A 22,137-nucleotide genomic window follows, 5' to 3' on the forward strand; every position below is an offset into this window, starting at 1 on the left:
ATTGCTTATTAGATTCAAATTTACCTTCTTTCCCTAGAGACTGGTTGGGGTTCTTGTCTGTACTGCTGCAAATTGTTTGTTTTGGAGAAGTCAAATTGGAAGCAAAAGTTGTTGAAAGCCAAAGGGGCAACAGGTGCATTTGCAGAGATTTGCAAGGTTTTACAAACTTTTCATGTTTTGCACGGGAGTCAAAGCTTTCATAAGTTTTATTGTGCAATGGAATTGTTGAGAAATGTCCTTTTCCAGTTGAAGTGTCAAGCTTGTGACTTGGGCCATCTTCTGCCAGTCCTTCTGGAACTAGCCAGAAGATGGACAAAAAAAGCAGTCTGTCAAACTTCATCAAGTTTGAAATGTTTCCATTTTAATAAAATGGTGATTTATGAAAAAAAGTTATTTTCCAGTTATCTTCTGGTCAGCTCTACGGAAGCATTTTTTCCCCCTTCAAGTAAATTCTTTCTGTGACTTGCTAAAAGATTAACATATTTTCTGCAAGTACTTTTTTTCTGTGATCTGTTTTGTCCTATGCATGTATCTACTTGATAGGCAGGTTAACAATTCAATGTGACCTTTTGGCATGTAACCTCAAAGTACCTAACCCACACTGAAAACACCTGCATCACCACCCCATGGTCCTGCACCCTGTGAGCTTGCTGGACTTTGGAACAACTTCTAAGTTTATAAGCTTATGATTATTAGTGAAAAAAAAATAAATTTCATTTAGCCATGCAACCAATAGATAGTCATGTGGTTGTTTTGCAAATAGACACAACAAAGAGTCTGTTCATGAACCTATTAAAACGTGTGGAAGGACTCCATGTGGTTCACTAAGCACACAATCAGACATTAAGCACCTGGATTTGAAAAATGAAATTTTTTCAGCAGTTTCATATTGGCTTGTCAAAATATTGCTGAACCCTGACTGAAGGAATCCAGAAGTCATACATAAAAACACGTGTTATGACAGCTTTGTCCAATTTGCTTTTCACCAGCACAAAATATAACAGCAGAGACCATAGTAGAGTGCAGTAACAATGCAGATAGTCAATGCTTTCTGAAGGAAGGAGCAATAACATCAAATGTTGATCAGAAAGATCAAAGCTGTTCTGAGCATATCTCATGAATATGGTAGGATTTCAAATAAATAAATAAATAAAGGTTTTCACTGATCATAGGCTTGTAAACCTGTGGAGCAAAGCTGCAAGCTTGTGGTTTAACGTGGGAAGCAAAGCTGTTTCATAAATTTGACCAGGCTCACGCCTCAGCACTTATCTTCCTTTGATCACACAACAGGAATTTGTTTCCAGAGAGGCCTCATGTTTCATGGCCTGCCCGTTGTGGTTTTATGCCCCTGAAGTGCATCTTAACAAAACAGTTGTGATGAGGAAAAACAATATCCTTTCCTTTGGAGCTTAATTACATGCTCTGATAATATCTATTTTTCCCTTCCTCTTCATTCATATCAGATGAAGAATTTGTTTTCACTTATTTTATCTTTCATTGAACAAACACTTCTTTAAAAATATTTTTGACATTCTGTTTACCCTAGACAGGCTACCCTGAATAACAGCTAGTCAAATGGAGCTAATTTACTGCCTTACAAAGAACAAAATAAAAATGAGCAAATGCTATGGTTTAGCATGCCCAATGCTAGGAAAGTGCCATGAGCTTTCAGTCTGGACCATGTGTATATAAAGCTGTGTATGCTGGTGTCGATGTTCCTGACTTCTGGGATGCAAATATGGAGCCATGACCCATCCCATTGCAGTCTTGTGCTGCCCATAGGTTAACTAGGTCATACCCAAGTACTGCCCTAACTCCAGGTCTTTTAAAGTATCAAAAGAGTTCAGAAGGAAGAGAAAAACATTGAAAAGGGGATTATGAGTAGGTTGCTCTCAGCTTTCTCAAAATTATGCTGTTTCTAACTGTGATTCAAGTGAGTTTGCAAATTATAGCGTAGTTTAATGCTATTTCAAAGTAATTTGGTGCATTATAAAGGAAGCAATGAAAATGCTTATAGCATTTTGTGTGTTAGCACATTTATAATTCTATTTGGAAGTACGTTTATTTGGTGAATCCAGGAAGGAGAGATTTGATTTCTAATTTATTTCAACTTTCATTTATCTTTTACCTACAGACAGTTGTCAGTAAATTGAATGCTGCATTTGCAAGGCACATGGAAAATTTTGTTGTAGGATATCCAGGGTCTGATTTGCAGTTTCCTGAAAGGACTACCCAGTAGAGCCAGCAATTAATCAGGATATAGTACAAGTTGCAGTAGGAGCATAATCTCAGGAACATGTGAATGTTTCCCCTGCTGGGGGTGAAGGGGGATAAAGGAACTGATTTTTGGTTTCCATCTGGTTATTTGCACTCAGAGCTTCATAAATCTCTCCCAAAATAAATAAGTCCAGTTTGATAGCAGTGGGCAATCCTGTTCCTTTTGAACATGTGATGATTAAACCCATGTGAATGGTAATAGAGCCATCAAGTGACAAGTTGTAACAAACGTCAATAGTCTGCATCTAATACAAGAATACAGATTCCCAATCTATTTTTTTTTTTAAGAAGAGGATACTGATTGACAGTCAGGGGTACTGTACAAGCCAGTCTTACAACTTCTTAAATGCTATTCTGTGAGAATCACTTGACTGTATCCACTGGAACAGGATTTTGCTGTTTGTTTGCTAAACCAGATCCTAAAGAGATGAGTTTTTTGCATTACATAAAATGTTCATTGAACTAATGTGTAACCTGGCCTTCCTTGTGAACAGCAAAACATCAGTATTTTACGGACCTAAGATAGTTCAAGTTGTCATATTTTTTCCTGCTCTAGCAACCGAAGTATAAAGCTAACAAAACAAAAGCTTAACCTCTGGCAGCGCTGTCATACATGAGCTGCCTCCAGAGGTGGAAGTCCTTGATACGGTACAGACCACAATGAAAAGCAGATGCACCATTGTTTTGGATTTGCAGAATATTTCTTGACTGATATATACATGCATGCGCACACACACACACATACTTTTGTTGCACAGCTATATAAAGTTTTTCATAGTATATCCTGCAAGTACAAAATCTGATAAGGCTGAGTTTCATTGCAGGTCACCAGGTAAATAGCTTTGCTGGTTCTGTATGAGCTATTGGGTCGAAATAGAGGAAATGTGCTGATGTAGATTGATGCTGCTTATAGTGTTTGACATCTAGATATAACTTACTTGTGACATATTACACCTGCTACTACAAAACAGATTTCCTAAAATAACAAGCTGGTGTTGCTTCTAGCTTGTCATCTCTAATTAGCTGCCTTTTATTGACCTCTGAAGGTAACTGGTAGATGGCGACACTGGTCTCTTTCTTCCTCATCAAGGCTCAGCTGAGTATGTTTTTTAAATTACATACTGCACTCCATCATCCCCTGAATAAGGCAAACAATCAGACCTGACTCCTCAGATTTTAATAGGTCTACTGCTGAGGGCATAATTTTTATTGTAAATATGTGGTTTGCTTGATGAATTTTCTACTTCCTGGAAACAACAAAGTTTCTTGTTGGAAGGTGCTGTCTCAAATTTCACTTCCTCTCCAAGATCTTTGGACATCTATCTTCTATTTTAGCTTTGCTCTTCAAGTATTCTAAAAAACCAGGGAAAATATAGAGATTTTTTTTTCCACATCAGGCTAGTGTATGCAACTCCAGCTACATGCATCGTACCATTTATCTTCTAAATTTGTTTCTGCCACTAGTAACTAGCTTTTGTTTGTGTTCTAACCTTAGGCACATACACTCACACGTGAGGATAACTGTCTCAGGAGCACAGTATCATTTGTTTAAAGGACACAGCTTGTGGCTATAAAAGATGTTAGTTTGTATGTTTGTCTGCCTGCAAGGGTGAAAGATTAGATTAGAGGTTCTATAGATGTTGTGCCTGATGTTGCTTTCATGTGACAGTTTCACAAACCAGGGTAGCTGCATTCAACCCAAAAGCTGCTCCCCAGAGTAAACACTATGAAAAAGGACTTGGTTCCTTCGCCATTGACTCTTCAGTTCTGTATATAAAGGGCTTTGAACAGCTGGGTACAATTGAAATTGCTGATAATAGTAAAAGAAAGGCAACAGATTTCTGCATCATGGTAAGATAAGGGGTATTTTTACGTGGATAGTGTGCCCTGCTCTGTACTTTCTACTTTGAAGACTAAAGGGCTGGCTAAGGGCTGGCTATTACACAATGTCTATTGTGTCATTATGGGGGATTTGTGTGAAGAAATGATGTTTGAGGAAAAAAGGACAGTTCCCAGAGAAGCTTTCAAAATATAGTAAATTGAAATCACTCTGTTTCAGTTCCAGAATGAGAGGAAAAAGAGTTTCCTAGATTTTTTTTCTATTGTTTACTCAAATACATTCTTTTTTTTTTTTTTTTTTTTTTTTTTTAATATAAAAGTAACGTGTTGGAAAGGTGGAAAAGTTAATGCTCTGTGCTGCATTCCTCAATTGCAATATGTATAGGACCTCAATAGCTAGAGGGGCAGCTCTGCCCCACAAGGGTACAGGCACAAGCAGTTTCACCTCCTTGGCTCTGGGCTTGATGCAGTAGGTTTTTTTATCCTGGACATTCAGTCCCTTCCCATTGGGAAACATTGGCACGTTGCTATTCTGCCCTCACAGGGAGCCATCTTGGCGTTACTCCCAAACTGTACTCTGCTGACACAGGAGCTCTGTGGACTGCTCCTCAAATTTTCCCTTAAGTTTGTCCCATCTCCTCATGGTACTTCATACTACTCAGAGCAGACTGGAAAGCAAGATTTTCAGCTTGGGAAGTAGAAGTGGTCATTAATGAAACGATCTGGTGGGCCCAGAGCTAGCTTGCCATGGTGGGCTTAGTGCATTTTAGCTAGGCCACAGTAATCAGCTACACAAGGTCTCTTACCACATGTGGTGGCTTAGGCTTCAATGTAGGGAGGGGAAGGCAGCGGTTCAACTAATGCCGGATAAAACCTGGTATCCTGAGTGTTTGCCTGAGTCCTTAACCTAGATTGCCTTCGAGCTTTGCAGAGAGAATTGACCTTGAATAGATGTGATAGTGTGACAGTGTAACGCGCAGGCAGTATAAAATCCAATAGCTCTACTCCTGTGCGGTTGTTTAAAAATTTTGCATAGTTTGGGATTATTTATGGGGCTTCTACCTCTCTGTTTTGCTCTGGGTCTTCAAATGAATTCCCAGAGGATAAGCTGAGGGTTTCAGCTTTTTATTGGCTTTTGGGGTTTAAGTGTTTGCAAAGCTCAACTGATCCTGTGGCCTGTGATAAAACCCCAAAAGGAGAAATGTTTTCAGGGTTGATATTAGGAGTTTGTGGGGGCAAAATACATATTCAGTATTACAGTAACTGTGAAGACCAGCTGCAATGCTGGTTGGTGATAGTAGAAATCAGTCTATTTGGATCTGTCATAGACTGATGCTGTTCACTCACACCTTTTACTGGTTTAAAGGAAAGAGATGGGACTTCTGTTTCTTCAGCAGTGTACCTTTATCTGATGGAGATGGAGGACAGGTTAGACTTCAGTTTTTTGGAGCCTTTTTACCCTGATGCAGTCTAACTGTCCCCAGCTGTAGCTTCCATTGGCCATTGGGCAGTAGCAGGGATTTACCCATGCAGATGCAGATCTTGTGTAAGGAGAGAAAGGCTCCTTAGATTAAAGGGAAAGTTGATGACCCAGACTAACAGGCTAAGTGCAACCCTGTTGCATTCCTTGCACTATGTACGATCTGCACGAGCTAAGGGGAAGTGCTAAATGCTTTTTTTTTTTTTTAAAAAAAAAAAAAAAAGTCTCTCAAGTACAGGAAATAGAGAAATATGTCCCTACGTACATTTTGGAATGCAGATTATGTCTCCCTTGACCCACGTTAATAAAAAACACCAGCATCTTGGGGGTGGAGAAATGAAAATTGCAGATCTCTTCTGTCAGCATTTCCCAGCTGGTCTTTATTCACTCGCTGACCATAACAGAAGGATGCGGCACAGGAATTAACAAAGAATATTAACATGTGTTAAAAAGTTATTTATTTTATGCCGGAACTTTAAAATTGTTTCCTCTTTTTTTTTTTTTTTTTTTTTTTTGCTAAAGAAGAGAATGTTAAAGATTTCTTTTTATGTTTGATGCATAGTACTATGGCAAGTTAATTTAAAACCATGGCAGAGTTTATCCTCTATGTATAAACTTGGAGCCTGATTTTCAGAACTGCTTGTTACCTGCATGTCTAGCTCATGTGAATGAAAGCTGCAAGAATTTAGTACTTCTGAATGTCAAATTTCTTTCCCTTTTCATGCAAAAATTGATAGTCTGACATATTTTGTGTGCTTGTATGCATGTGCATACAAATGTGGTTGCCTAAATTTAATAGCTATATAGTGTAACCAGAGGTTTTACCCATTTCATTATTAATGCATATTACCCGATGTAATGGGTGGTGTTATTCTGTCCAATTTAGTGATTGTCTTGATTATTTTCCATCTTTTCTATCACTGTTTTTTTAGAGCATGTTTTTATTTTTAAACTGCCTTCCTTGCTGTGAGGAGGGTGACGAGTGCTGTGGTGAGGATGCTGGCTGCTGTATAGTTCTCATGCAATGAAATGTAAACCAAAAGCCATTGCTTGATTCCGTTCCTTAAATTATTTGACATACCTTGTCAAGACCACAAGTGGTTCTAGTTTGTTTTCTTGTTTCTGACGGGTGACAACAGCTTTTCAGTGACACGTTGGAGTTGTCAGCAAGGCTGCTGTAGGTGCAGCAGCTGCTGGCAGAGGCTGCCACCAGGCTGGCAGCAGAGCTGCTCCCACACGCCACAGTGGGCTGTCTGTGCCCATGACGTTATGCCCTTGAGCAGCAAAGGGGGCCCTTGGAGTTCCCCTGCAAGCAGGGAGATTCCTAATCCTTTTCTTCCAGCAAGTGAGCCTGATTTGTTCCAGATGTACATGGATTTAATGACTTGGAAAGCTACTCTTAAAATGGGACTTAAAGCACAATCTCCTATAGCCTTTTCAGAGGAAGATCTGAACTCCTTTGCCAGCCTAAAATCAGTGAGGTTTTCAAGAGTTTAATAGGGTGTGAGTTTTTATGTAGAAGCTTTAATCAGGGAGCAACTAGTATGCTCTCAGAAAGTGGGTTTTCCTTTTCTGCTGAGGAAAACATTGTTATAAACATTGTCGCTTAGGTGCGATGCACTTTTAACAGATGAGTGATAGCTTTGTAAAGGAGTAACACAACCTAATGGTGTTTATTTTAATGTTTTTTTTTTTTTTTTTTTTTTTTTTTTTTGTGGGATTATTTTTAAGTAGGATTTCATTCTGAATATTTGTTTTATTGTTCAGTAGGAAAGATAGTAATCTTGATCATCTTTAAATCAAATCTTAAAGTACTGCTGCCGTGAATTCAGAGTGGATTCTTTCCTCCTTTGCATATTGTTCTTTAAATTTTAAATAAGTTACTGTTGTGAGAAAGATCTCAAATAATTTTCTTCAGACAGTATCTTCTGTGAAGCTTATTTTATTTGCGATTGCAATGGTGGGTGTCCTGTCAATCAGGAGCGCATTTTAGTAAACAAATCATAACCTTTTATTTCCTATTACCTGATGCCTGATCACCTCCCCTGTTTCCTCATTGGCTGAATACTACAGGTTCATAAGCTACTTGATGCTCCTCTATACCATATATGTACATTTTTTCTTTTTTTTTTTCAACCCTTTAATTTCCCCTTTCTTATGTTTTGAGAACTTGGGATCTTTGTTTTACTGTTCTCATGCTGCTCATCCTCTTTTTCTCAAGCTTCTACCTTATTTTGGAACAGTGAGGCCTTCTACTGTCCACTTATCTACTTAGCATTTCTCCTTATTATGACTACACAACTACCTTGGAATAAAGAAAAATAATTCTCTACTGCAAAACCACAACTTCGTTTCTCACAATTCTCCCCTTTTCTTTGGAAGTCCATGTCTGGAAAACTGGAGAACTCCTTGGCAAATGCAGAGAGACAGAACCCAGTGAGATCTGGAGGTTTGGTAGGGCTGCAGCTGGCAGAGGATGCTGAAGGGTTTATAAGTGCCACATCCTTGGAAACCCCCTATTTACACAGATGCTGTGGCTGCAGCACCATGAGGAGGGCTGGCAGTAGTGGAGTAAGGCTGCCTTAAACACAACTCACATCTGGCACCCCAGTCGCTTTCAGACAGTCACCGGCGTGCAGAGAATCAGCATGTGCCCATGTGCCTCTCCCTGGCGCAGCCATTCCCTTGTGGCAGTAGGGTGAATGGCAGGCTGCATGGTCAGCTTTGGGTTTCTCCGTGCTTTGGGTTTCTCCGTGCTGATGCTTGCTGCAGTGTGCTCATGTGCTGTGCAGCAGCATCTGGCAGGATGGTGGTGTGAGGACGCCTTTTCTCAGAAGATCCTCCTTTATACTTCTTGGCTCATTGTCCCTCCAAGGAAATTACGGAGCATCTCTCTGCTATGTGCCTGCAGGACTTTTTTGGCTAGCTGCTTGATGTTTTCCCTGTGATGCTCCCTCCATTTCTCCAGGGTATATGAATGGTTTTACATTATACTCATGGTAACCATAGCCAGTTAGATATTTTGGTTATTTTTGAATTTATACCTGGTATATTTCATAATATCTTTTATTGTGTTTTTATTCCTAGACCTGCAAACCTGTGCATTGTTACTGTATATTTTTCTGTGATCTTAAGCCTACATTCTTGTTAGCTCATGTTCTGGAGAGACTAGCATGATTAAATATATACCTAATAATAATTGTGTATTTGTGATCTGTGATGCTTTGTTACAGTAGTGTACTGATTCGTGATGTATGACTATTATCTTAACCATTCTTTTGGTATTCCACTTAGAGAACATGACTTTATTGTTTTAGGTTCATAGTGTTAGGTCCAGCATAAATATACAAGGAAAGGTTAGTCGTATTCAATAGATGGTTGTTATAACTTCAATGCATTTTTTCACTCATACCAGTTTCTGGATTTTATTTGACCCTCTTTTCCTTTTTTTTTTTTTTTTTTTTTTTTTTTTCTATCCATGGCATAATTCTAAGCTTTTCAGAAAGTTACTAGAATGTTTCAGTAAGATTGAAGTATTGAGAAATAAAATGAAGTGGAATTTGTGTTTGAATGTGAGCATAATGTTTTGTACTTGTTGCATTTTCACCATCCAATGACTTTACAGTCTTCAACTATTTTATTCCCAATAAAGCCATATTAACAATATCTCATGAAATGGTTTTGGGTGAGGATCACGGGATTTCCTTTCACAGGAGGCAGTGTCAGAACCAGGAATCACAAGCTGCTCACTTTCCTTACACCTGCCTGCACCACTCATTGGCTATATAGCACACTGATGAATTACTAACCACAGAGCTTTTAAGCAGTTGAGTTGTGACACTTCTGCAGCAGGAAAAAAAAGGATGAGAGTGTGAAAGTTGCCAAGAGTTAATCTAGTGTAATTGTTTCTGCCTACAGTGTTGATGACAGGACTGCCTACCTGGCCCTGGGAGCAGTGAGGAACATCTCCCTTAACATTTCCATCTCTAACATTGGGGATGACGCCTATGACACCAATGTTTTCTTCAACTTTTCTGGGGAGCTCTTCTTCATCAAAATGTGGCAAAAGGTAAGAAATGTCAATCTTGCTGTGAGGAAGTCTCCTAACATTAAGTTTACTTGCAAGGAGTAGGAGCAGGGGGCGGCCTGGTCCACAGTGCTAAGAGATTTGGAAGTTGTTTCTGGTTACGCTGGGCTTGAATTTCTTCCAGGCTTTTTACTGAGGTTTTCTCTTTTGTGGGTTTAAGCTGAGAAAATGATACAGTTTGTGTTTCAATAGAAGACACAGCACTGTTATTTGGGGTCAGCTAATGAAATAGAAACATCAGTTGAGGTACTAAGGTATTAAGAGACAGGAGGAGACTGGTTTGGAAATCTGTAGAATACTGAATGGCACTGAAATACAAAGACTGCCTCTAGTTTGAGTGGTGCCACACTGCGCTCCTCAGTCCTGATCATCTGACCTAGGTTCGTAGCTTTTTGTTTGTTTTGTTTTGTTTGTTTTCCTTGCAGAAACCAAGATGCAGGGCTGTTGTCTGCTCACAACTGGGTGCAAGTTTGGATTGTGGCCAGGGCATTTCATTAGAACTAAGAGCTCAAAAGTGCTTTTGATTTCACCTGCATTGACTGTTCGCGCAGGCAGGGCGAGCAGGAAGGGCGGAGAGCAATCGCCTGCCCACACGAACACCTCCTAACGACAGTCGTTAGCTAGGCGATAATGGTCTCCACCAGGCACGGTGGGCTCTCCAGGAGGTCGGTACACACCCAGACCGACTGCCCGTTAAAGAATGCAGCGGTTCAGGTCACCGGATGCAGGGAGTGTCAGAGCCTGCTGCTGCCATCGGCGGGAGGCAGAGACGCTGCGTGCGTGAGGTGCGAGCAGGTGGATGACCTGATCCGCATGGTGGCGGAGCTCAAGGAGGAGGTGGAGAGGTTGAGGGCCATCAGGGAGTGTAAGCGGGAGATAGACTTGTGGAGTAACTCCCTGCAGGGCCTCAAGGAGAGGTAACGGGCTGAGACACCCCAAATGGGGGTGGAGCCCCTGCCTTGTCGCCGTCGGGCAGAGGGAGGGGATCTGGGAGTTGAGGAGGAATGGACACAGGTCCCTGCTCGACATGGCAGGCGATGCCCTCCCCTTCCGGCCCCACCTTCCCAGGTGCCCTTACGCAACAGGTTTGAGGCCCTGGAGACTGAGAGATCAACAGCAACTGAGGAAGAGGTAGAAAGTGTTCCCAGGAGGATGCCTAGGGCGAGGAGGTCGACTCCACGCCTCAGGACTGCCTCCATCAAGAAAGAAAGAAGGGTGATTGTTGTGGGAGACTCTGTCCTTAGGGGAACAGAGGGCCCTATTTGTCGGCCTGACCCTACCCGTAGGGAAGTCTGCTGCCTCCCTGGGGCCAGGGTCAGGGACGTTGCCAGGAAGCTTCCCAACCTGGTACGCCCCTCTGATTATTATCCTCTTCTGATAGTCCAGGCGGGCAGTGACGACATTGAAGACAGAAGCCTGAAGGCAATCAAAAGAGACTTTAGGGGGCTGGGACGGTTAGTGGACGGAGCGGGAGTGCAGGTAGTGCTTTCGTCCATCCCTACGGTGACAGGGAGGGGTACGGAGAGGGCCAGGAAAGCCCACCTGTTGAACACGTGGCTCCGGGGCTGGTGCCAACGCAGAGATCTTGGGTTTTTCGACCATGGGGCAGTTTATTCAGCACCTGGTCTGATGGCCGTAGACGGGTCCCTATCCTTTAGGGGGAAAAGGATCCTTGGCCAGGAGCTGGCGGGGCTCATTGATAGGGCTTTAAACTAGGTAAGAAGGGGGATGGGGCTGAAGCAAGGATTGTTGGAGCTGTGCCAGGGGGAACAATAGCAAGGCCGGGGAATAAGGTAATGGCCCAGCTGAAGTGCATCTACACCAATGCACGCAGCATGGGTAACAAACAGGAGGAGCTGGAAGCCATCGTGCAGCAGGCAGGCTACGACTTGGTTGCCATCACGGAAACGTGGTGGGACCAGTCTCATGACTGGAGTGCTGCGATGCCTGGCTATAGGCTCTTCAGAAGGGACAGACAGCACAGAAGGGGTGGCGGTGTGGCTCTCTATATTAGAGAGTCTTTCGATGTTGTAGAACTCGAGGCTAGGAATGACAAGATCGAGTCCCTTTGGGTTAGGATCGGCAGGGACAACAAGGCTAGTGTCCTGGTTGGGGTCTGCTATAGACCGCCGAACCAGGACGAGGAGACGGATGAGGAGTTCTACAGGCAGCTGACAGAAGTTGCGAAATCTTCAGCGCTTGTACTCGTGGGGGACTTCAACTTCCCTGACATATCCTGGAAGCACAACACAGCCCAGAGAAAGCAGTCTAGGAGGTTTCTGGAGAAAGTGGAAGATAGCTTCCTGACGCAGCTGATTAGTGAGCCTACCAGGGGTGGTGCCCCGCTAGACCTTCTCTTCACAAACAGAGAAGGACTGGTGGAGGATGTGATTGTCGGGAGCTGTCTTGGGCAGAGTGACCACGAAATGGTGGAGTTCACTATTCTTGGCGAGGCCAGGAAGGGAACCAGTAAAACCACTGTACTGGACTTTCGGAGAGCTGACTTTGGGCTGCTGAGGACACTGGTTGGTAGAGTCCCTTGGGAGGCGGTTCTGAAGGGCAGAGGGGTCCAGGAAGGCTGGACGCTCTTCAAGAGGCAAATCCTAATGGCGCAGGAGCGGTCTGTTCCCATGTGCCCAAAGATGAGCCAGCGGGGAAGAAGACCAGCCTGGCTGAACAGAGAACTGTGGCTTGAGCTTAGGAGAAAAAAGAGGGTTTATAATCTTTGGAAAAGTGGGCAGGCCACTAGGGAGGACTATAAGGATGTAGCGAGGCTGTGCAGGGACAAAATTAGGAAGGCCAAAGCTCATCTGGAGCTCAATCTGGCTACTGCCGTTAAAGATAACAAAAAACGCTTTTATAAATACATCAACACAAAAAGGAGGACAAAGGAGAATCTCCATCCTTTACTGGATGCAGGGGGAAACTTAGTTACAAGAGATGAGGAAAAGGCGGAGGTGCTCAATGCCTTCTTTGCCTCAGTCTTTAGCGGCAATACCGGTTGTTCTCTGGATTCCCAGTACCCTGAGCTGGTGGAAGGGGATGGGGAGCAGGATGTGGCCCTCACCATCCACGAAGAACTGGTTGGTGACCTGCTACGGCACTTGGATGTGCACAAGTCGATGGGGCCGGATGGGATCCACCCAAGGGTACTGAGAGAACTGGCAGAGGAGCTGGCCAAGCCACTATCCATCATTTATCAGCAGTCCTGGCTATCGGGGGAGGTCCCAGCTGACTGGCGGCTAGCGAATGTGACGCCCATCTACAAGAAGGGCCGGAGGGCTGACCCGGGGAACTACAGGCCTGTCAGTTTGACCTCAGTACCAGGGAAGCTCATGGAGCAGATTATCTTGGGAGTCATCATGCAGCACCTGAAGGGCAAGCAGGCGATCAGGCCCAGTTAGCATGGGTTTATGGAAGGCAGGTCCTGCTTGACGAACCTGATCTCCTTCTATGACAAAGTGTCGCGCTGGGTGGATGAGGGAAAGGCTGTGGATGTGGTCTACCTTGACTTCAGCAAGGCTTTTGACACCGTCTCCCACAGCATTTTCCTCAAGAAACTGGCTGCTCTTGGCTTGGACTGGCGCACGCTTCGTTGGGTTAGAAACTGGCTGGATAGCCGGGCCCAGAGAGTTGTGGTAAATGGAGTCAAATCCAGTTGGAGGCCAGTCACTAGTGGCGTCCCCCAGGGCTCGGTGCTGGGGCCGGTCCTCTTTAACATCTTCATCAATGATCTGGACGAGGGCATTGAGTGCACCCTCAGTAAGTTTGCAGATGACACCAAGTTAGGTGCGTGTGTCGATCTGCTCGAGGGTAGGAAGGCTCTGCAGGAGGATCTGGATAGGCTGCACCGATGGGCTGAGGTCAACTGCATGAAGTTTAACAAGGCCAAGTGCCGGGTCCTGCACCTGGGGCGTAATAACCCCAAGCAGAGCTACAGGCTGGGAGATGAGTGGTTGGAGAGCTGCCAGGCGCAGAAGGACCTGGGAGTGATAGTGGACAGTCGGCTGAATATGAGCCAGCAGTGTGCTCAGGTGGCCAAGAAGGCCAACGGCATCCTGGCTTGTATCAGAAATAGTGTGACCAGCAGGGCTAGGGAGGTGATCGTCCCCCTGTACTCGGCTCTGGTGAGGCCGCACCTCGAGTACTGTGTTCAGTTTTGGGCCCCTCGCTACAAGAAGGACATCGAGGTGCTTGAGCGGGTCCAAAGAAGGGCGACGAAGCTGGTGAGGGGCCTGGAGAACAAGTCCTACGAGGAGCGGCTGAAGGAGCTGGGCTTATTCAGCCTGGAGAAGAGGAGGCTCAGGGGCGACCTTATCGCTCTCTACAGATACCTCAAGGGAGGCTGTAGCGAGGTGGGGGTTGGCCTGTTCTCCCATGTGCCTGGTGACAGGACGAGGGGGAATGGGCTACAGTTGCGCCAGGGGAGTTTTAGGTTAGATGTTAGGAAGAACTTCTTTACTGAAAGGGTTGTGAGGCATTGGAACAGGCTGCCCAGGGAGGTGGTGGAGTCACCATCCCTGGATGTCTTCAAAAGACGTTTTGATGTAGAGCTTCGGGATATGGTTTAGTGGGGACTGTTAGTGTTAGGTTAGAGGTTGGACTCGATGATCTTGAGGTCTCTTCCAACCTAGAAATTCTGTGATTCTATGACTCAGGTGAAGTTTTCAAGCTTTAGCTTCTTCGCGTTTTAGGTTGAAATGCTCATATGTTTTCATTATCTTGAGTTTATTTAAAGTTGAAATGTAAACACTGAATCGAGCATTTTGCAAACTGATGGCTATGAAAGCTTGGTGTGAGTAACATGAAAATAAATCGCACAAGATAGAAATACAATCATAATAACATTCTGACTATTTGGTCCTGCTTTTTGCAGTCGTTTGTGTCTCTGCTGGAGCTTTGCTATGCTTTTCAAGCCATAAGAGCAATAATAAAAACAGTAGCACAAATGTTTCAAAGTATGATATTAACATGGCCCATTGTAACAATGATATTTTGTCATTATTTTTCTGGATGAGGGGATCGAGTGCGCCCTCCATAAGTTTGCAGATGACACCACGTTAGGTGCATGTGTCAATCTGCTCGAGGGTAGGAAGGCTTTGCAGGAGGATCTGGATAGGCTGGACCGATGGGCCGAGGCCAACGGTATGAAGTTCAACAAGGCCAAGTGCCGGGTCCTGCACCTGGGGCACAACAACCCCAAACAGAGCTACAGGCTGGGAGATGTGTGGTTGGAAAGCTGCCTGGCAGAGAAGGACCTGGGAGCAGTGGTTGACAGTCGGCTGAATATGAGCCAGCAGTGTGCTCATGCGGCCAAGAAGGCCAACAACATCCTGGCTTGTACCAGAAACAGCGTGGCCAGCAGTTTCCAGGGAAGTGATCGTCCCCCTGTACTCAGCTCTGGTGAGGCCGCACCTCAAGTACTGCGTTCAGTTTTGGGCCCCTCACTACAAGAAGGACATGGAGGTGCTCGAGCGAGTCCAGAGAAGGGCAACGAAGCTGGTGAAGGGTCTGGAGAACAAGTCTTACGAGGAGCGGCTGAGGGAGCTGGGACTGTTTAGCCTGGAGAAGAGGAGGCTCAGGGGTGACCTTATTGCACTCTACAGGTACCTGAAGGGAGGCTGTAGCGAGGTGGGGGTTGGTCTATTCTCCCACGTGCCTGGTGACAGGACGAGGGGGAATGGGCTAAAGTTGTGGCAGGGGAGGTTTAGGTTGGATATTAGGAAAAGCTTTTTTACTGAAAGGGTTGTTAGTCACTGGAATAGGCTGCCCAGGGAAGTGGTTGAGTCATCATCTCTGGAGGTCTTTAAAAGACGTTTAGATGTAGAGCTTCGGGATATGGTTTAGTGGAGGACTTGTTAGTGTTAGGTCAGAGGTTGGACTCAGTGATCTTGGAGGTCTCTTCCAACCTGTGATTCTGTGATGTTTTATAGAGAAAGCTTATAATAGATTTTAGCTATTATAAACCTCTTAGATTGCCTCATTACATAACAAAGTATGATAAATTCTGATACAAGTTAATTCTGTTGATTTTCACAATAGACTTTGACATTGCATACAGTTACAAACCTCAGAAAGTTCTCCTTCTATTATAAGCTTCTTTTTCAGAGTATGTGCTGCAAGTGTGCAGTTTATCATGATTTTTTTCTTAAAGCAGAAATACCTTCCGCCAATACACAACTTCTCTGTAATGGAAGTTTACGTGAAGACTTTTAGGGTCTGGCCCAGCTCCCATTGAAGTCAGTGGGAGGGTTTCCATTGCTCTGCACTGGAAAAGAAACAGAGCTTGTTGTATGTTCTTTTAAAAGGTTGTTTTTTTTGTGTGTTTTTTTTTTTTTTTCTTCTTCTGTACTTACTTGTTGAATATTTTACACACATGGATTAACTGGAACACCAGTTGCCTTTGTTGTTCTTCTTGGCCAACACTATCAGGGAACAAGCTGAAGATGACGTGCTGTTTCCCTTGGTATTGTACCTTGAGCCTGGGTCTAAAGCAGACTTGAAACAGCTGTGTGTAAATGCTCCCTAGAAGGAGCAGTTTCTGGAAGCAAATGACATTGTTGTAGGGTTATCTCACTACACAATGTGTCTTCAGCTAATAGAAGCTATCATTTCTTTAAAAACAAATAAACAAAAAAAACAGCATACATCAAGGAGACATGTAGGCTTCCTTCTTTCGCTGGTTTTGAGAACTGTAGCAGGGTTTGTTATTCCTGCCACTCCACTGTTTGTGTGTTTGATTTTATAGATTCTTTTTTCCTCTGATAATTTAGTAACAGGTTTCAAGAACTGAGAAACAGGGTTGTGTTGGGCGACTTTGCTTCCTCTCAATTAGCTTTTGCTACAGGACAAGCTAATGGATTATTGGCCTCATCATGTATCCAGATGGGAAACTGGATTACAACCTCATAGTTTCAATTAGTGCTATATTTTCCCTAAGCTCCTTGAAAAATGCTTTTTTAAATAAAATATCATGGACTCTCTGTTTTATAACCTACTCCCATCCCTTGACATCTATGCAAAATATGTACGGTGCATGTACTTTAAATAGATTTTATTCCTGGTTGAACATTGCCCAGGCAAAAATCCAAAACATAAAGCTGGAGTAAAAACGACAACTCATAAGATTTCCCATAGTGGAGCAATTTTGAAATCAAAAGAGCTGCTGCTTATGGGAAACTTCTTGCTGCAACTGCCTTTTAATGAATGACAGTAAAGTGGAAGGGAAGGGTCTCTTCCATTGGTTGCTTGAAACTTTTTCTGCAAGGTGGACCTCGGAACAGTGACTGCATGGTGAGCTTTTAAATTGATCTCTATAGTCATTTCAGGATGCTGTGAAATCTCCTGTTTGTTTTCCCTGTGTCTCCAGAGGAATTCCTGGCAGATTCAGTCCTGTTATTTCTTGCTGTAGTTTCGTTACATTGAGAGCTGACATTGCAAAAAATGTAATGCTGTTTTCTCAACAGAGTTACTGTGACAAAATGCCACAGATCATGTTTGGAAAGAATGGTATGGCCAAGCTCAGTAGGGATTACCAGTAGCATTCCCTGAAGTGCATTATGGAGATAGCTCTTCCTCTTGTGGAGACTGAGATTTCATGAGCTGCAGTGGATAGATCACCTGGCAGGGCTTTGCCGCTTCTCCGCAAGGTGAAAAGGCATTCGTTGACTGATGTTTAAACGACTCCATTTATTCCACTGTCTGATTTTCCTGTTGTTCTGCTGCCAGTCCTCCCTGGCTTTGTGGACGAAGCCCAGCATTTTCTTTCCATAGCTTCTGACAGACAGCCCTCTTCCTTCTTGAGAGGCACAGTATGTGGCATGGGCTTCAGGCAACAGACTTCTCATCTCTGCCTACCCTCCCTGCAGTGTTTTTAACTCTGTCATTACTGCTACCCTTCCAAGGGACTGTTTTCACAGAAGTGTCGCTGTCCTGCGCTCAAATCATCCCTTCACCCTTTTTAGATACAGGGAGACTCTTCTGTGGAAGTGAATGTATAGCTACAAAACAGTAAATTTCTTAACTGGTGATATTCCTGAAAACTTAAGATGCAGTTGTGCGTTTCATCTCCAGTAGCTCACTGTGCATATTATTTTCCTTTCATTACGGTTTCGGTAACCGTATGGTTCGTATGGTTTCATATGCAGTGGCAACACTTGGATTATAAACATTATTTTTCAATTCTTCCTAACTTTGGTAGAATTAAAGTGAGATTTTTAGAAACCAATTATAACGCACGTTGATTAGTTAGGAAAACAAACAAAAAAAGCCAGAATGGTGAAGTCCATTTAAGGCTGGGCAAAAGCTGGATTTCTTCTCAGGAGGCTGACAAAGCGTGGCCATGATGTAAAGCCTGTGAAAAGTTTCAAGTTCTGATTCAGTGAGAACTGGTAGTTTTACAGGTGCGTGGGAGCATTGCACTGTAATGAATTTCAAAAGTTGTCTACTAGGAAAAATGTTTCTTTTGAAATACGAAGAGATTTAATCATTTTCTTCCTTTTTTTTTTTTAAAAAAAAAAAAATACCTCACGTGTTCACGTAGATTTCACTTTTACTGTGTTGACAGAGATTGGTCACCTCTTCCCTAAATAGTAGATCTTCTATTTTTTTTTTTTTTTAATATTAAAATTTATTGTCCCATAATCTTAATTCTGTTTCAAGAAAGCTATTTCAGAGCCTGAAAAATCCACTTAACAGAGGTGTTAATACCACTTTCTTATAGAACACAGAGCGCTGCCTGTGTGCTAAAGAGTCTGGAAAAGAGAATAAAAGGCTCTTACTGCTAATTTCTACATTATTTTGCATCTGTTGGAATTGCCTGCTGGCTTGTGAAGTTTTGCTGAAAATGCTTGTCAGAAATAGGCACTTTGGTAACCATTCATTAGCTGCTGTTTAGAGCAGAAGGGTATTGTTAGTACAGTTACAGAAAAAGTACTATAAGCTTGCTGGAAGTGGCAGTTAACATTTTTTCAGAGACTTCCCAAGTAGGCTGGTACAACAGCCACCACTGACAGGGAAAATCGCATTTTTTGTCTGTGCTTGGCCATGCCATCCAGCTTTTCTCACTCGTTTTGGTTGGCTTAGTTTTTTGTGGGTTCAGCGAGGTGAGCCAGCTTGCAAGGGGTCAGATGAGCACCAGGTAAATGCTGGAAGTACATGATCAAGGAGCTGACGTTGGGGGGTGGGTGTAGGCAGGGCCATCTCTTTATTAAATCAGCTCAGGAAATTTTATACTAATGGTATAAAAATAGCATATGTAACATAGTAATAATAAAAAACAACAATAACCCAATATCTATAGCATTAATCTCTGGCTGCTCTTGAAATGCTCTGCAAGGACTGGAGGGAATCTAACAGCTAAGCCCATTTCAACATGGGTTACGGAGAGCAGAGGTCAGGAAATCCCACTGCTGACTCTCATTTCCAGCCGTGGATTAGTTCTTTATTTCAGGCAAGCTCCCAGCATCCAGAACCAGCTGTGTATAGCATTCCTCCTGCTTTTTGCAGCAACTTTTGCAAGCAACAGCTGAGTAAAGTTTGCAGGGCTGGGCCAGGACAGAGTGAGCAGCAAGGTTTTCATTTCGTGGGACTTACACATTAAGGAAATACAAGGAATGGCTATCTGAACCCTTGGTGCTCATTATGAATATGCTGATATCTTGAGACACACTGTTTATGGACCCTGGGATTTTTCTTCAGATAAGTAATGCGGTGCCTTCTCTGGGTTAGCAGGCAGGTCAGGTCATGCACTTCGGATACAACACACCCCCAACCCCTCACCCCCCTGCTCCCTGAGAGCTTGCTGACATCTCCTGACTAAGAGAGCCCAGAAGAGCTGCACACACTGAGTTTAATGTTTCCAATTTGGAAATTCTCTTACTCTGGTTTCCCATGCTGCTCATGCTTTCTAAGAGTCTTAGGGCTGGCAGGGACAGGATACCGATAGAGCACAAAAGCCTAGGACACGTACCTCCTTTTGGATCCATCTGTGCCAGTGGAAGAAACTAAGTCATGGGTATTCCCGATGTCTTTTTTTCCAGTAGTCTTTGCCCCTTTGAATCCACTGGTAGAGAACTTACAGTGATTGCTCTCAGTTCACCTCCAGCTGGTTAACAGAAACCTTTTAAATTAGAGGCTTGAGTTAATCCTCTAGTTGACATTGAAAAATCCTTGAGTTGACGTTGCGTGGAGTAGGTTGGAGTTGCTCCTGTCATCTGCTCTTAGAGTGTTAGAGTGAGTGGTGCCAAGTAGCGTGGAAGCTGTGACCCCTGCACTGACATGAGCACATCTGGAAGACCTCCCAAGCAATATATCACTTATGTTAGGGGATTTGAACCCTTCTGCCACGAGAGCTTTTATAGCCAGGATTCAGGAATAATTAGTGTGGCAGTCACCACCACCTGCGTTAAATTGTCTGATTTCTTGATTGGGAAGAAAAAATACATGTAGTTAAGCTATCTGACTTCATTGTTTGTTTTAGTCTTTTTCTGTGAATGCTCAATGAAAACCTTAAGTTTTATACTTCCCAAGGGATAAGTAAGGAGCAACAATTTTTTTTTTTTTCAGGCCAGAAGTTGTTAGAGCCACTTAATATCCACCTACTCTTAGCAGGTAGGAATTGAAGGCTAAACCTTTTGATCCAGATTTTCTTTTTGGGGTTCAGATATCATTCCCACTGACTGGATTTAGTTGTGTAATGACTTCTGATAGAAGTCTTGTAAATTTTTTCTCTTCCTGTTTATGTCTGAATGAATTCTTTGTTATTTTTTTCCCCCCATCAACAAATAGAATGCAGAATCCCCAAGGTCTGTTGGAAAACTCCCTATTGGAATAAATGCTTCAGAAGCCATGATTTTTCAGGAATTTAGATCTTTTTCTGCTTAGTGGTGGAAGAGCCTATGCAAGCTTGTTAAATCCTGTTTTCAGGAGCAGCTTAACACTTAGAAATCTGATTGAAGGGTGGTAATGTGTAAGATGACGATGTGACTCAGACCTTGCAAAACTGGATACAGCCAACTCCAGCTAGCTTTAGAAATCTGAGGTTTTTGCAGTCTTAAGCTGCTTGTAGGGAAACAATGACTTCCTGTGGGAGGTCATCCAAAGCATTTCTACAGGAAGCAGTAGAAACTTCAGATTCAAACAGGCAAGGCTTTTGATGATGTACTTGTTTCTTTTGGGTGATGTTACAGTAAAAACTTATTTTACAGTACAAAAATGTGGTGGTAATTTTTGTGAGGCTTTACAGCAGCCTGTGATTAGTAAGCTGTTAACAAACATTTCTTTTGAAGGACTTGATGGTGCTGGAATAACATACAGAAGGACAAGATACATTGAGAAGCTTTATGGTGATCTGCTTGGGTTGTGGTCTGGGCTATGTGATGAGGAAAGTGTTTGTCCTGGAAGTAGCTTGTCATGCCTCTTAGATTGATTGTTTACATATATATACAAATAATGGTTTTAGGGAGTAGCCTTGGATGCTCCATGTGGCTCAGATTATTAAGGGAGGTTTTGTTTGGCTGCCTAGCCCTGTTCTTCCCTTGGGCCTGCAAGAGGAATGACTTTCTAAAGGAAGAACAGCTGTGTGGATGAGTACACTTATTTGAGATGTATTTTTTTTGTGGAAGCTGTAAGGCAGCCTGTGCTGTAGCAAAGCCCATTGATGGTGAATGAGCACCAGCTGCTGAACCACCCAAGGTGGGGTTTCACCATGGCCAGGAACAAGTGGAAGTCCTGGTTTCCCTCCAGATGAGAGAGGGAAAAGGAAATCTGAAGCAATGAATTGATGAGACTTTCTCAAAGTTGTGGAGAAGGGCTCCCTGAGCTGCAGGTGGTGTCCACCTCTGTGTTTTGGGCTCATGTGGCCCATTCTTCACTGGATGAGCTGCTTCATCCCACACATCTTTGGAAACTGCAGAAATAGGAGCCACTGCCATGGTCAGATCTGTGCTGGCTATTAGAGAGGTCTTCAAAAAAGGACTTTGTCTGCCTCAGTTGCTGAAATCTGGCTACTGCAGTTTAGATGATTATCTTGATAAATCATATTGCTGGGAGAAAGGGAAGAATCCTTTTAAAGGGTAGAGCCTTATATACAATAAGCTCCATACACATGATCTTGGTTGTGTTTATTTACAGGCTACTCTCTCCCTATGGGAAAGATCACCAATGTCTTTCTTGTGTCATGGTGTCCCTTCTTTCTCATCATTCAGTGTTAAATACAGTGCACAGGGACTTGCAGGCATTTGTGGCAATACATCTATGGAGCAGAATTTGTCTCCTGTGTTCTTAAGGATGGGGCTTACTATTGTCCAAACTTAGAAGACCTCTGCAAAAGATTTATGCAAGAATTGATTTCCACAGGTTTTAGTGGCTGTAATTACAGTATGAGGTTTTTGGGATTGTTGTTTTAGTTTTAACTTGAAGTTTCAAGTTGATCGATTTTCCGGTACAGGGGGTC

General features: G+C 43.2%; 1 protein-coding gene across 1 annotated transcript in view; it reads left to right on the forward strand.

The window, feature by feature from the left end:
• The window catches only part of ITGA9 (integrin subunit alpha 9), a 225,542-nt gene that overhangs the window by 127,443 nt on the left and 75,962 nt on the right, over positions 1–22,137 (forward strand). The window contains exon 18 of the mRNA XM_035317295.1: positions 9,515–9,665. Within this exon, the coding sequence (XP_035173186.1) occupies positions 9,515–9,665 (151 nt within the window). The remainder of the gene's footprint in view (positions 1–9,514; positions 9,666–22,137) is intronic.

The sequence above is a fragment of the Oxyura jamaicensis genome, chromosome 2 (genome assembly GCF_011077185.1).
Source record: "Oxyura jamaicensis isolate SHBP4307 breed ruddy duck chromosome 2, BPBGC_Ojam_1.0, whole genome shotgun sequence".
Classification (NCBI taxonomy): Eukaryota; Metazoa; Chordata; class Aves; order Anseriformes; family Anatidae; genus Oxyura; species Oxyura jamaicensis.